The sequence below is a fragment of the Amia ocellicauda genome, chromosome 5, assembly GCF_036373705.1.
Source record: "Amia ocellicauda isolate fAmiCal2 chromosome 5, fAmiCal2.hap1, whole genome shotgun sequence".
NCBI classification, from domain to species: domain Eukaryota; kingdom Metazoa; phylum Chordata; class Actinopteri; order Amiiformes; family Amiidae; genus Amia; species Amia ocellicauda.
The window spans coordinates 45,575,089-45,588,325 of record NC_089854.1 but is presented as its reverse complement, the minus strand read 5'-3'; the positions used below and the strand labels follow the sequence as shown (position 1 = coordinate 45,588,325).

The 13,237-nt window shown below is 37.2% G+C and overlaps 1 protein-coding gene across 5 annotated transcripts in view; it reads left to right on the top strand.

Annotated features, from left to right (window-relative positions):
- Positions 1-2,617: 2,617 nt before the first annotated feature.
- The window catches only part of bmal2 (basic helix-loop-helix ARNT like 2), a 32,042-nt gene continuing 21,422 nt past the window's right edge, over positions 2,618-13,237 (top strand). For 2 of the 5 annotated variants that reach the window (XM_066705440.1, XM_066705444.1), the window contains exon 1: positions 2,620-2,892. In XM_066705440.1, the coding sequence (XP_066561537.1) occupies positions 2,835-2,892 (58 nt within the window). In that variant the 5' untranslated portion in view covers positions 2,620-2,834. Of the gene's footprint in view, positions 2,893-2,959; positions 3,056-13,237 lie in introns of those variants that run through there. The other 3 variants (XM_066705441.1, XM_066705443.1, XM_066705442.1) reach the window with 3 other exon arrangements.

Below are 13,237 nucleotides of genomic sequence, written 5' to 3'. Positions count from 1 at the left end.
ATAAACCAAACAATATCTTTAAACAGACATGGTAGGACACTTGTTTCCCTTCTTTCTAGGTTGAACCATATCAATGCTCCTAGTATTAGCGGAATTTGTCAATCTGTGATCTCTTAATTGCTGCTTGAGAGACTGACTGACTGGTTTGTTTAATCATTTGTCAAACGCCTGAATGCCCTTCAGTGAACAAGTGCCTCGCTTTATCGATCAATATCTAACACTTATTCCCCATCATTAGAAACTGATGCTTAAGACATATAAAACTAACTGTATTGGAGGAAGAATAGGTCTGATGGCATAGTTGTTCATATTACAAGCTCTGTGCTTTAAATAATTGAGACTACATAATAAAGTAGGTTTAAATTGCCTGAAACCTTGTATAATTAATGGTTTCAGCAAACGTATGTATATTAAATGTTATATTTTTCTAATTTATTAACATATAAACTATATGAATATAGACCACAGTGGGCTTTAACTATATACATGACAATCTGGATATCAGGTAAGTTTAAAGTTCTAGATTAAAACATTTTCTGTTAAATTGTGCAATTACATTTGTTGTATAAAAGGGTCCTGTACATTTAAAGAATAAAATACATGTGATAATCTTGATATGATGCAAACACAGTTGATTAAAAATCATTTGAAGAGTACTCCGATTTGCCAGCAAAAATTCTATGAGCTGGCCAGCCTGAACATTCCTGGCATTCCTTTTAAGTGATATGGGTGTGGTTTTGAAATCAGTAATTTTATGGTACAAACAAACAACTATTGAAACTGACAGTCTATTGTTAACCTTTGGGTTTGGGGCCAACTGAATATTTTCAACAGTCAATTCAGTCAGTTGCATAACAAAATGCAATCCATACACGTTTGAAAAAGGAATTGAATGAAGGCTTTATTCTAGTTTTTTTGTACTATGCTTCCGTAATTAATATATGCTATTAATTAAATAAAATTAGTTTCCTTCAAAGATTCAGAATCCTAATCTGAAATCTTTTCAGCACATATTTGATCTGCAAGTGTAACTTTCAATTGTTGAAAGTTAAATGTGCAATGCTCGAAATGTGTTATAGCAAAATATTACAATGACTAATAACAAATGTTAGGTTTAGGAAATTTGAGAACCACATTACTGCAATAGATTTGTGGCATGTAAAAAACATTTATTTATTAATATTTACACGAAAAACGGTGATGATATGGGTAAGACTATTATGCAAGGTTGTGTGTGTATTTATTTTCAACGAGTATACAATGGTTTGTGCCCTGGCATTTGTATGCCATTTAATTGGGTGTAACCAGAACCTTATAGTAACCTAAACGTTAAGAAAAAACAATGTAATTTAAATGGTAAAAACCCGACATTCATCCTATCGCTGTTATATACGTTTGAAATGCGAGACTAAAGATTTTGCAAATTACAGATGAACAGCAAAAATGACTATTGATCCAGATTATGAATTTGACCATCTTTATAGTGTCTCAAACTAAACCTATGCTGGCCATAGAGCGTTTTACCCATAACTCAAGGTTTCAAATCCTAGCTTTACAATGCAGGTGGTTCATCCTCAGAAAAGGGGAAGTGTTACTTTGCTGGGAAAAAAAAGCCAATACGTACACAAATATCGAAGAATGTATCTATTTACTATTCCGGATCGCCTCCTCGTCACAGTATATATTGACTGTACAAATTAAATGTGCCCTACAAATGTTATTTCTAGTAACTTGTCCTCTTGTTTTAATGAGCGTAGTATGTTCCCGTCCTGTTTTGTCGTATAGGCTAGAGAGCTTTGGTCCTTAAATATCTAGAATTGTCTCAAGTGAGATCTAACGACAGTACAACTGTAAAATTGATAAGAAATAAAGTAAAAGTTTCCGTATAGTGTTTACATTTTACATTGTATCCATGGGTGAAATCTAGCACCAGTAGTGGTCTACTGACAGCCGTGGTCAGTTAATCTAAAAGCAATCCAATGACAATGTATTCATCCAATATTCGTATTTAATAAGCCATCTCTTTATTTTAACATTGAAATCAAGACATCCAATCAAAATAATTATATTAAAATTAAAATGAATCTGATTCTAGAATGCAAGGCTTGTCGGCTATACTACGGCGTATTTTGTTTTGTACACCGCTGTTATACATACAGAAAGTGGGCTACATCGCATTTCTCAGTCGAGGACATAACGAGTTCAAGTAGTCTGTATAATATTTAATAAGTTCCTCTATGATGGACCCAATTAACTGATCTGTGATTGTATCGTGACGAGGAAGACTTCACTGTGCACACCGATAACTGCTAAGTGTACGGCATCAGATGGAGCCGATTTGTTTTTGCACTGTAACCTACTTATTGCTATTTTACCCGACCATTTACTGTGATCGCTTGTGACACAAACCTAGCCTTGCCTAGCTCTCCGTCCGTCTAGGGTCCGTTTCCCTCGGATGACCCTACCCCGCACCGGCTCTGCCTCCGTATCGCGGGAACTGCCGAGCGGCTCCCTCGGCTGCTCTCGGTGAAGGCGCCGTAGGGACAGAAGGACGGAAGGACGGACGGAGGGAGGGACGGAGGAGGCGCGGGAGGTACAGCTTGTTCTCCTTCCGAGTTTTCCCGGAGTTCAATCTCGTGTCCTGATTATACCGTCTGCTCTCCTCGCACGTTTCTGTGTCCCCCTCCCCCAGCCTTCGTAGGAGAAAAAAAAAAAGAAACTCAATTATACAGCGCACACCCCCTCCTCCCCCAACTCCTCTCTTTACCACAACAACCACCACCACTTCCTCCTCATGCATTGCAGCCCTGGGCCCCGGCAGACCGGTTCCAGCCATGTCGGTGGGGAATGCAGCGGCTGGCGGCGGTGATAGAGCGACCGGAGAGCGGACAGGTAGTGTTGCTAGCGAGGCGGACACGGGAGAATCCAGGGCCCGCGGACGCCTTCCCCTACTCGGCCGCCTGGCTGTTTGTCCCGCTGCCGGGCGCTGGGTGGAGGAGAGGGGGAGCTGCTGATGCATTGCTTGGCTTTAGACTTTGTGTTCCTCCGAAACTAGGTCAGTAGTTTAGTAGACCAAATTCTCCAGGCTTATACTGCCTGGCTCTGCAAAACCTTTGATTTAAAGCGGTATAAGGAAAGTTGGGTCTAAATTAACATTTCTAGACCGTGATTGATGTTTTCTATATTATTAATAATAGGTTTTTGTTTACAATTATTCCGATTTTCCATAGAATAAGGGGAACTAATTTTCGCCAGTGTAACTTTTACAGGACTTTTAAAGGACATGACTTCATTTTAAAGTACAGGCAGTTTTTACTTTTAGGATAATGTTTTATGTGACATTTTAGATTATGGCGATTTTTACATTTGTCTTCGGAGATTAAGGTTAAGGAATAAATCTATGCATCAACGTTTTTATTTTGATTGCGTTTGAAATTCCTGTCCTTGATGTATTATTGGAAATGGATACAAAATACAGTAACTTTTGGAAATATGTAATTCTACTACTGTAACTTATGGTATGTTCTAACAATATAAGTGTTTTATATACAGTTAGGGGAACAAAGTTGGTTTCATTTTTATACCTTGATACTGATCTTTGGTCGATACATGTCAAACGTGAGCTAATGATACAGAGGTTGTGTAACCATAATATGAATGAGTTCCTATAAGTAGGTCAAGTAGTTTATGAATGGTACTCGGCATTTTAACTGTAAAAGTAATATATTCCTTTTTTGTATTACGAATTGCATATGTATTCTAAAGTAATTCATGTGAACACAGTTTATTCTTTTGGGATGACTGATTTATCACAAAATACTGCATTCTCCTATATATTTGGACTCCCCACCTTTTTACAGGAACTAGTCTATTTGTTGTAAATGACACTTTGTTTAACGAAAATAAAAATATACATCTAGGCTCTGAAAGTAAATCGGAGCTTTCTTGGTCTGTGTACATAATGCACAAACGGAACGTGACTGTTTGGAGGTTATATAATATGTAGGTCAAACAAGCAGCTATATTATATGATGCATTTTTCCATTCAAGGACTGTGTTGGGATTTAAAACTCACAAATTTTGTGTGGGCTATTTCTGAATACGTATAAGGATATTTTAAGTTACTACCTAAGAATATATTAATTAATAAAGTCACATAGTCAGTCAGATCCTAATGGCACACTTTTACATATATATGCAGGTATATTACAAAGTCATTATTGTATATAACATTAAATATGTATTACTTGAACTGAATGCAATTTTAAAATGTATGTGTTTTGACAGTTTATAAACTTTATCTATACAATGTTACAGAAAATATTAATTTTGAAGATGTTATGGTTCTTTCTATAGTCAAGACAAATGACCAAATTGTTAAAATGTGAAACAATTTTTCAGGTTTAATGAATTTACACTTGAGAATGGAACACAACAAATTGTATGGATAGTAATGTCAGATTATTGGGACACATTAATTTATTAGTATTTTTCCATAAATCATTTACCACTTCCCTCTGCCTGATCAAGCCACCATTTTGATAGATAATGTAGTTTTAACTGGTGTATTTTTGTTAATTACCAGATAATCCGTTTAATACACTGCTGTTCCCTCTGCTAATTAACATCAGACGTTATTAAATAAATGTTATTAACCTATTGTTACAATTTCACAGGCACCATTTTCTTGAGATGTAGACACATGCCATTTTTTATATCTGAAGTCCATTACTGTAGTTTTTCCAAGAATGTTGCAGATTGTTCTTGCTTTAGTGAAATTAAAGCCTAGATCTGTGCTGAATTTTAATTTTGGTGCCATTTGTGGATAAGCTTTTTGAACTTGATTGAAATGATTTGCCCACAAGCAATGTATAATTTTCAGATATGGCTTGTTGCCAAAAAGAGACCACTTTAAACATCTGCATCAAAATTATCTTCAATTATCTTTTATTCTGATGTCATACAGTTAGCTTCCTTAAAGCAACTTTTGCTATAGGGGTTTAATTTATGCATAATGCTTTTACCCTTATTTGATACATATTTAACAAAATGTTTACTCCCCGAATAGATATTTGGGATAAACCTTAAAACTGCCGAATCAGAGGAAAATTGGAGTAGCGCAGATTGGCTCAAAAGTGCGGACATTTGCACTATTACCGGCTTCACTGGAAGTGGCGATTGAGGAACCTGCAATAATTGCGATGCCTTTCGCTTTCGCAGCAGCTGTTGGATTTGGCTTTTTTTTTTCTCAAAACTGTCAGATGGAACATTTATTGTATTTCTTCAGGCAACCCTTAATTACAGTTTACATTATTTAATTACATAATAATAATGGTAACACTTTATAATAAGGTGCATTAATTAATTAATCATGCATTAATATATGAATACCACAGGAGTTGCACATCATGAGCATCATCTGAGTTCTGATGTTGAGCACATGAACCCGTACTTTCCCTAACCTTAACCCTGTTATACATGTTATTAACATCAGAATTCAGATGAAGCGCATGATGTATGTATGCGTTTATCCTGTGGTATTCATATATTAATTGATGAGGAATCACAGCACTTTATTATAAAGTGTAACCACAATAATAATAGGCCTAATGCTTTCACTACTTCTATTTTATTTAAACGTTTATCATATACATAAACTTAAACCCACGTTCATGTTTTAAGATGTGTATGTGTGTGTGTGTATATATGTGTATATGTGTATATATATATATATATATACAGTGAGGGGAAAAAAGTATTTGATCCCCTGCTGATTTTGTACGTTTGCCCACTGACAAAGAAATGATCAGTCTATAATTTTAATGGTAGGTGTATTTTAACAGTGAGAGACAGAAAAACAACAAAAAAATCCAGAAAAACGCATTTCAAAAAAGTTATGAATTGATTTGCATGTTAATGAGGGAAATAAGTATTTGATCCCCTATCAACCAGCAAGATTTCTGGCTCCCAGGTGTCTTTTATACAGGTAACGAGCTGAGATTAGGAGCACTCTCTTAAAGGGAGTGCTCCTAATCTCAGCTCTTTACCTGTATAAAAGACACCTGTCCACAGAAGCAATCAATCAATCAGAATCCAAACTCTCCATCATGGCCAAGAACAAAGAGCTGTCCAAGGATGTCAGGGACAAGATTGTAGACCTACACAAGGCTGGAATGGGCTACAAGACCATCGCCAAGCAGCTTGGTGAGAAGGTGACAACAGTTGGTGCAATCATTCGCAAATGGAAGAAACACAAAATAACTGTCAGTCTCCCTCGGTCTGGGGCTCCATGCAAGATCTCACCTCGTGGAGTTTCAATGATCATGTGAACGGTGAGGAATCAGCCCAGAACTACACGGGAGGATCTTGTTAATGATCTCAAGGCAGCTGGGACCATAGTCACCAAGAAAACAATTGGTAACACACTACGCCATGAAGGACTGAAATCCTGCAGCGCCCGCAAGGTCCCCCTGCTCAAGAAAGCACATGTACAGGCCCGTCTGAAGTTTGCCAATGAACATCTGAATGATTCAGAGGAGAACTGGGTGAAAGTGTTGTGGTCAGATGAGACCAAAATCAAGCTCTTTGTCATCAACTCAACTCGCCGTGATTGGAGGAGGAGGAATGACCCCAAGAACACCATCCCTTCCGTCAAACATGGAGGTGGAAACATTATGCTTTGGGGGTGTTTTTCTGCTAAGGGGACAGGACAACTGCACCGCATCAAAGGGATGATGGATGTGGCCATGTACCGTCAAATCTTGGGTGAGAACCTCCTTTCCTCAACCAGGGCATTGAAAATGGGTCGTGGATGGGTATTCCAGGATGACAAAGACCCAAAACACACAGCCAAGGCAACAAAGGAGTGGCTCAAGAAGAAGCACATTAAGGTCCTGGAGTGGCCTAGCCAGTCTCCAGACCTTAATCCCATAGAAAATCTGTGAAGGGAGCTGAAGGTTCGAGTTGCCAAACGTCAGCCTCGAAACCTTAATGACTTGGAGAGGATCTGCAAAGAGGAGTGGGACAAAATCCCTCCTGAGATGTGTGCAAACCTGGTGGCCAACTACAAGAAACGTCTGACCTCTGTGTTTTGCCACCAAGTACTAAGTCGAAGGGGTCAAATACTCATTAACATGCAAATCAATCTTTTTTGAAATGCGTTTTTCTGGATTTTTTTATTGTTATTCTGTCTCTCACTGTTAAAATACACCTACCATTAAAATTATAGACTGATGATTTCTTTCTCAGTGGGCAAACGTACAAAATCAGCAGGGGATCAAATACTTTTTTCCCCCACTGTATATATATAATGATTAAAAAATATATATATTGATTATAAAAGCATTTGTTTTAAAATGTGTTCAATGAGGACTGAAAACATCTTCAAAAACCTTAAAGTATTGACTGTTTTCTCTACTTATATACTTATTATATAAAATGTATGATTTATTAGTCATTTTATAGAATATTTTGTGCTTGAGCAGTGGTTATGCCTGTCTGAGAAAAACAATGCAGATAAGTGACTAAAACTCTACTCAGTGCCAGATACAATTAGAAACTGAATGATTCTATTTTCAGCCTACATCATAAGTGGCAACTTTCACAGTAGTCATTGGACCTCAAGTACCACAATAGCTAGCTTTTAATTTATGTATTATTCCCCAGAGTTGAGCTAATTGTTTATACCAAATCAAAATTATTTTCCAAAACAAATTATGTTTGGTTGTGTAATTACAGTTAAAAGCCAGTTAACAACATTGAATTGAAAGGTGGAAGAGACTTATGTACTGTACCTTAACAGTAGAAATTTGCTTTGTTAACATGTAACTTTCATTAATAATATTTGAGTGTTAAAATTGAAATCCATATTTAGTTTATATTCCCATTTAGGGTTTTTGGTTTGCTGTTTGTGTCATGTATAGCTTTGATTGATTTCTACTTATAGCTCTGGAAATTATGGTTGTTGGAGTGTTTTTAATTCTCTTCTGCAACAAGAAAAACTTGAACTAACTTATTGTTTACTCTAGTCTAAACCAAGTAGGATATGTCTACATAAAAGTAATTGGTCACAATCTGCAGTTTAAAAAGATGCGAATTGTGCACAAGATGAATTGTTAGTCATTGCGGAACAGCAGGTACTAAATAGAACTGATTAGCATTCGGTACCATTTCCACCCACTGCTTTTTGTATTAAACTTCATCAGTGGTTGCACACTTATCTGGAATATTAACCAAATGTATTCCTGAAATGAACTTGCCACTTTTGTAACACCTGTGGAAACATTAACAAGATTTTAGTTTTGTTAACGTGATTGCAGGTAAATTCTGCACCTCAATCAAAATATACTTCTTATGTGACTCAAAATTCCTTCATGATTATTTATCTGCTGTGTCACACTTAACAAAGTGAATAGTGGCAGTGATACAGAAAGCACTTTTACTGTAACAGTAATGAGGTTTTGAACCAAACAAAAGAAACTGCAAGGCTTGGCTGCATAAGGGTTTTTTTAGCCTTAGCCCAAAAATTCCATACTGGTATTAGTGAAGACACTTCAGTCTTGTTTGGCAAGTATATAGTCACGTGGTATCCTGTTATGTTTTTGTCTTGGACTTTGTTTTGAAGCGCAAGTTGTTGCTTGTGGAAAATATGACAGTTTTATACCTCAACACATGCGTGTACAGTAGCATAAGTGGCAGGCTTGTAATTGTTCCTTTCAGGTTCTCATACTTGAGAAGTTCTTAAATTTCACTAATGCATTCCATTTAAAGATGCCAGCTTGCTTTTGATGCAGCAGGGGTGTGTTCTCTGATGTTAAAAGTGCTATAGAACATATAATAGGTGGAGTACAACCCTGGGTTTGTTTTATGCTTACAGTGAAGAAACAGGAAGCATTTTACCCTACAAAGTTTACAGGGGTGATGTAGTCTCTTTTCAAATGCGGTGTTAATTAAGAGAATCCTCTCAAGGGAGGAATGATTATATGATGTATGTTTTGTAGAGCTGGCAGTTGTCATAGTTACTATAGGCTAGGGATTAAGGCCTGAATTATTTACATCCTTAGCTGTAACTGTGTTTTTGCATTTTTATATTTTTATTTTGTTTTATTTAAGCGTACATTTAAAGGATTTAAAATTATTTCCTTAATTGAAATAATTTGGAGGTAGTTGATGTACATGCAACATGTAACTTTACATTTACAACCACTCATGTTTTGCAGTTATCCCTATCTAACAGACCACATTATTTGCATATTTGAACTTTAAGTTGGAATGAAAACATTCAACAAATAAGATTTTTAGTCAAAATAGTGACTGATTTGTGCAGCAGGAAAAAAACAATTCTCATTGGACACACACCTTCAATTTGAATAATTTTTTTAATGAAAACCATGCAAACCACTTACCTATATCTATGGGAACTTGAAAGATATACTTGTCATTTTTGCACATAATGTAACCATCAGTACTGAAGGCAATCAGTCGGCTTCTTATTAAAGCTGCCCTGTGACTTAGCTGTACCTTAGCTCTAGGGGACGAACTGAACTCTACTGTTCCAGATCACAGCAATGCATTATTGTATTATTTTGTAATGCAGAACTGGGCTAAAAATAGAATCTATTGCTAGTGTTTTTAATGTGTGGCAAACCTTTTTGATGCACCAATTACAGCAACCTAATGGATATCTGCTTCAGCCAGATTACACTATGTAACACAATTATTGTTCCTGGGTAGTAAGTATTATTTCCTAATTTCTTATGACTCAAAAGTATAGAAAATGGCTATTATTCCCCACAAACTTAGCTTTTGTGACCAGCACAGTGATATTTTGAAATGTACCTATTTCCAATAAGAAAATGGGCAAATTTGTGTCTGTAGTATAATCTCGAAAAACTACTCACTTCTAAATCTTTTGTAGTCATTTTTGTATTACTTTAGTATAAATACATGTTAATTTGGATTCATATGTTTTTTTTGTGACTTTATGTGAACGAAAAGACACAAATTTGCTCATTTTCTCATTGGAATCAAAATATCAGTGTCCTGGTCACAAAAGCAAAGTTTGTGGGGAATAATAGCTATTTTCTATACTTCTGAGGCATAAGCAATTTTGAAATAACACTTACTACCAAACAAAAAAAAAACAAAAAAAAAGTGTTACACAGTGTTATTTCTGTATGTCAACATGGAGCATGCTCTTGTATCTATATCAATCAATGCAATTTGGACAATCATTCTGATGTGATAACAGTCCCGTGCTTATTTTCTTTAGTTCGTGTAGTATCACAGTGACATCTACTGGTCATTGGGGAATTTTGGAACTCCGCAGCTGTTGAATCCATTTCTGCATAACCAAGTTGATTTGATTTCTTAATTCTGTGTAATTTATGCTTGAATTTGATTTAACATTGCACATATTTTGATGATATTAGTTGTGCTGTGGTCATATACATTGGTTGTACATAGGATTCCATTTAAACTGCCTCACAAAGTATATTTTGTCAGTGGCACATATTATGTTCTCACATCTATGTAGAATACTGAGAAGGTACTGCTTAAGGTCTCTTATTTCATTTAGAAAACATTTGTTGATTGGATTTTTATAGGCAAATGTCAAAACTTGTCTGTGGCGCAAAACGCTGCACTGATTGTGTTTCCTGCAATGCAATAATCGCATAATACCCGACATATACACATTCAGGCTCACTCTGAAGATTTCAGGTATATTTAATCTGTTCAGCAATTCCATCTCATAAAGCCCCCATTTATTCTCCACTCAACATGAAGTGGTCCACCACCCACAGGCTAGGGCTGACATGTTTTGAGGCAAAGACTGGTCATCTATAAATGGTTTTAAAGGAACCACAAAAAAAACAAAACATGTAATTTTGTTTAGTCTTCATTATGTGGGGATTAGTAATCAGATTAATTAGTAATCTGGAACAATGACCTTGGAGTTTGCTTGGTGTCTTTTTATAGAGTCAGCAGATTTCACCGTACTATTTTGCAGCTTGGTAGCATGCACAAAGTTGGTGCAATCGGATCAAGTCAAGGTGTAGTCAGTTTTATCAGTCATTGTTTTCACTAATTATGCTCACCAAATGCAGAACATGTCTTATTAAAAATAAATAAACCTCCAAACGTCCAGTAGGGAAAAAATATTATTTTTCTGTCCCCTCAATCTCAGTCTTAAATTCAGCTACACTATTTAATTGGGAAACAGATTGTCCAGGTTTATTTATTTTCTCTTCTTCCATGTGAACCTTTTTAACACCTAGCAAAAAATAATTCTAGAGACTGGTCATTAAGTTACATGTGTTAATGCTGAACTGTTAATGCAATGAGTTCTTTGGAAGGTTCAGGAACTCTAGGGCCTTCTCTCTCAGAGAGCTTAATGCATTGTCCCTTTGCCAGTGCCCTGATCACTTGACATGTCATCATGCTGTTCTCATGCTGTTGACAACTCAAAGATCCACTGCACCTGTAATTAAACAAGCAAACAAAATATATATGAAAAATGTACAGTACTGTGCAAAAGTTTTAGGCAGGTGTGCAAAAATACGGAAACCGAGACGTGCAAAATCAACTCAAACTCGTTAACAGGACGTTGCAGCAACCACAGAAGAGAAAGCGATGGTAACATTTGAAACACGTCAGCAGCGTTCAGAAGAAGGCGTTGCTGCAACCAGGAGAGGGGCGGTAACTTTGAAAAAACGCCAGCAACAAGTGGAGAGAAAGGGGTTGAAACATCTGAAACATGACAGCGGCATTGAAAACAACAGCGACACATCCCAGAGAAACAGCAGCGACATTTAGAAAAACAGGGTCCTGTGACGGAAATAGCTGTGCGGAAATAGGATTCTGTGGCGGCAAAGACATATTCCAAGACGCTCGCCTTCCCATTTCTGCCATTTTGACACATCGCTCTCGGTGTTTGTGGATAATTTCTGCTATGTTTAGGGTCACCATGGCTCCAGATTATGCTGGGGTCACACTACACGATTTCTACAATCCGACCCGATTTTGTGAACAGTGCGCAGCTCACACTTAACCAATTTTTTGCACCGAATTTATGTATTTTGCGTCGTGAAGGAGCGCACACACCCGAGCGCTTCAGCCCAGGACACACACTGCACTGATCTGAAACACGTGTCGTGAATCTGCGTCACATCCTCCACACCCCACACCTCGCAGAAACATAGTGAACCGCACAGAGAAAAAATAAACACGGACGTGCACAGGTCACGTCTGTGTAGCGCTGTTGTGCGCTGCTCCACCAATGGGATCAGTGGATTTCTGCAGATCTGTGCAAAATCTGCGCAACAAGAACACGGCCACATACTGATGTTGCTGTTCTTGTTCGTGTGTCGGACAAACACACAAAGAGAGAAAAGAGGATGAGTGTGAAGACATGGCCGTGAGAGCTGCAGCTGAGCAACACACAGGCTCTATCCATCCCACAGAGTGAGCAGCGCATTGTAGGGTCGATATTTAGCGCAGACCTGGTCAATTACAGATACTAATTGGTATTTGAAAATATTATTTTCCTATATTAGAGTATTTTAAAATAACCTGCGCCGAAACAACCATTGGTATTTGAAGTATTTTAATAAATACGTATGAAAATCTTACTCTCCTGTCATGTTTATTATTCTGTTTCTTTTATCTTCTTCAGTCAGCTCAGCTCTCATTGGCTGCTGATCACGAGTAAATATTAATCATGTTTAATAAAGTCGTAGCGGCTCCGACGAGCTTACGATCAGATCGGAGGGCAGCGACGCATCAGCACGTCTCTCACTGCACGGCCATCGGCGGCGGGACGCGCTCGACCAGCTGCTTGTGACGATCAGGGCCGATCTGTCGTGAGGGCCAAATCGGGCTCAAATCGGTCTTAAAATCGTGTAGTGTGACCCAGCATTAATCGGAGGAAACGAGACCGAATGGGATTGGGACTAAATTGAACTACATTAATGTGTAAATTAACCATTTAACTAAATAAATAATAAACACTTATTCAAGAGTATTATTAAGCTAATAGCCCATTACCAGGATACAGCTCTGCAATTAAATACATCAGTAACTAGGGCTACCATATGGCTCCAGATAATTGTATAGGGACGCTTTGAGACAGAACAGGATTTCCAAATTCCACCTAAACTGAAAAGTATATTTACCTATAACTTAAATTAGCTAAACATTTGCTTAGATTAATCCTGTGGTGGAATTGCTACAGAACACA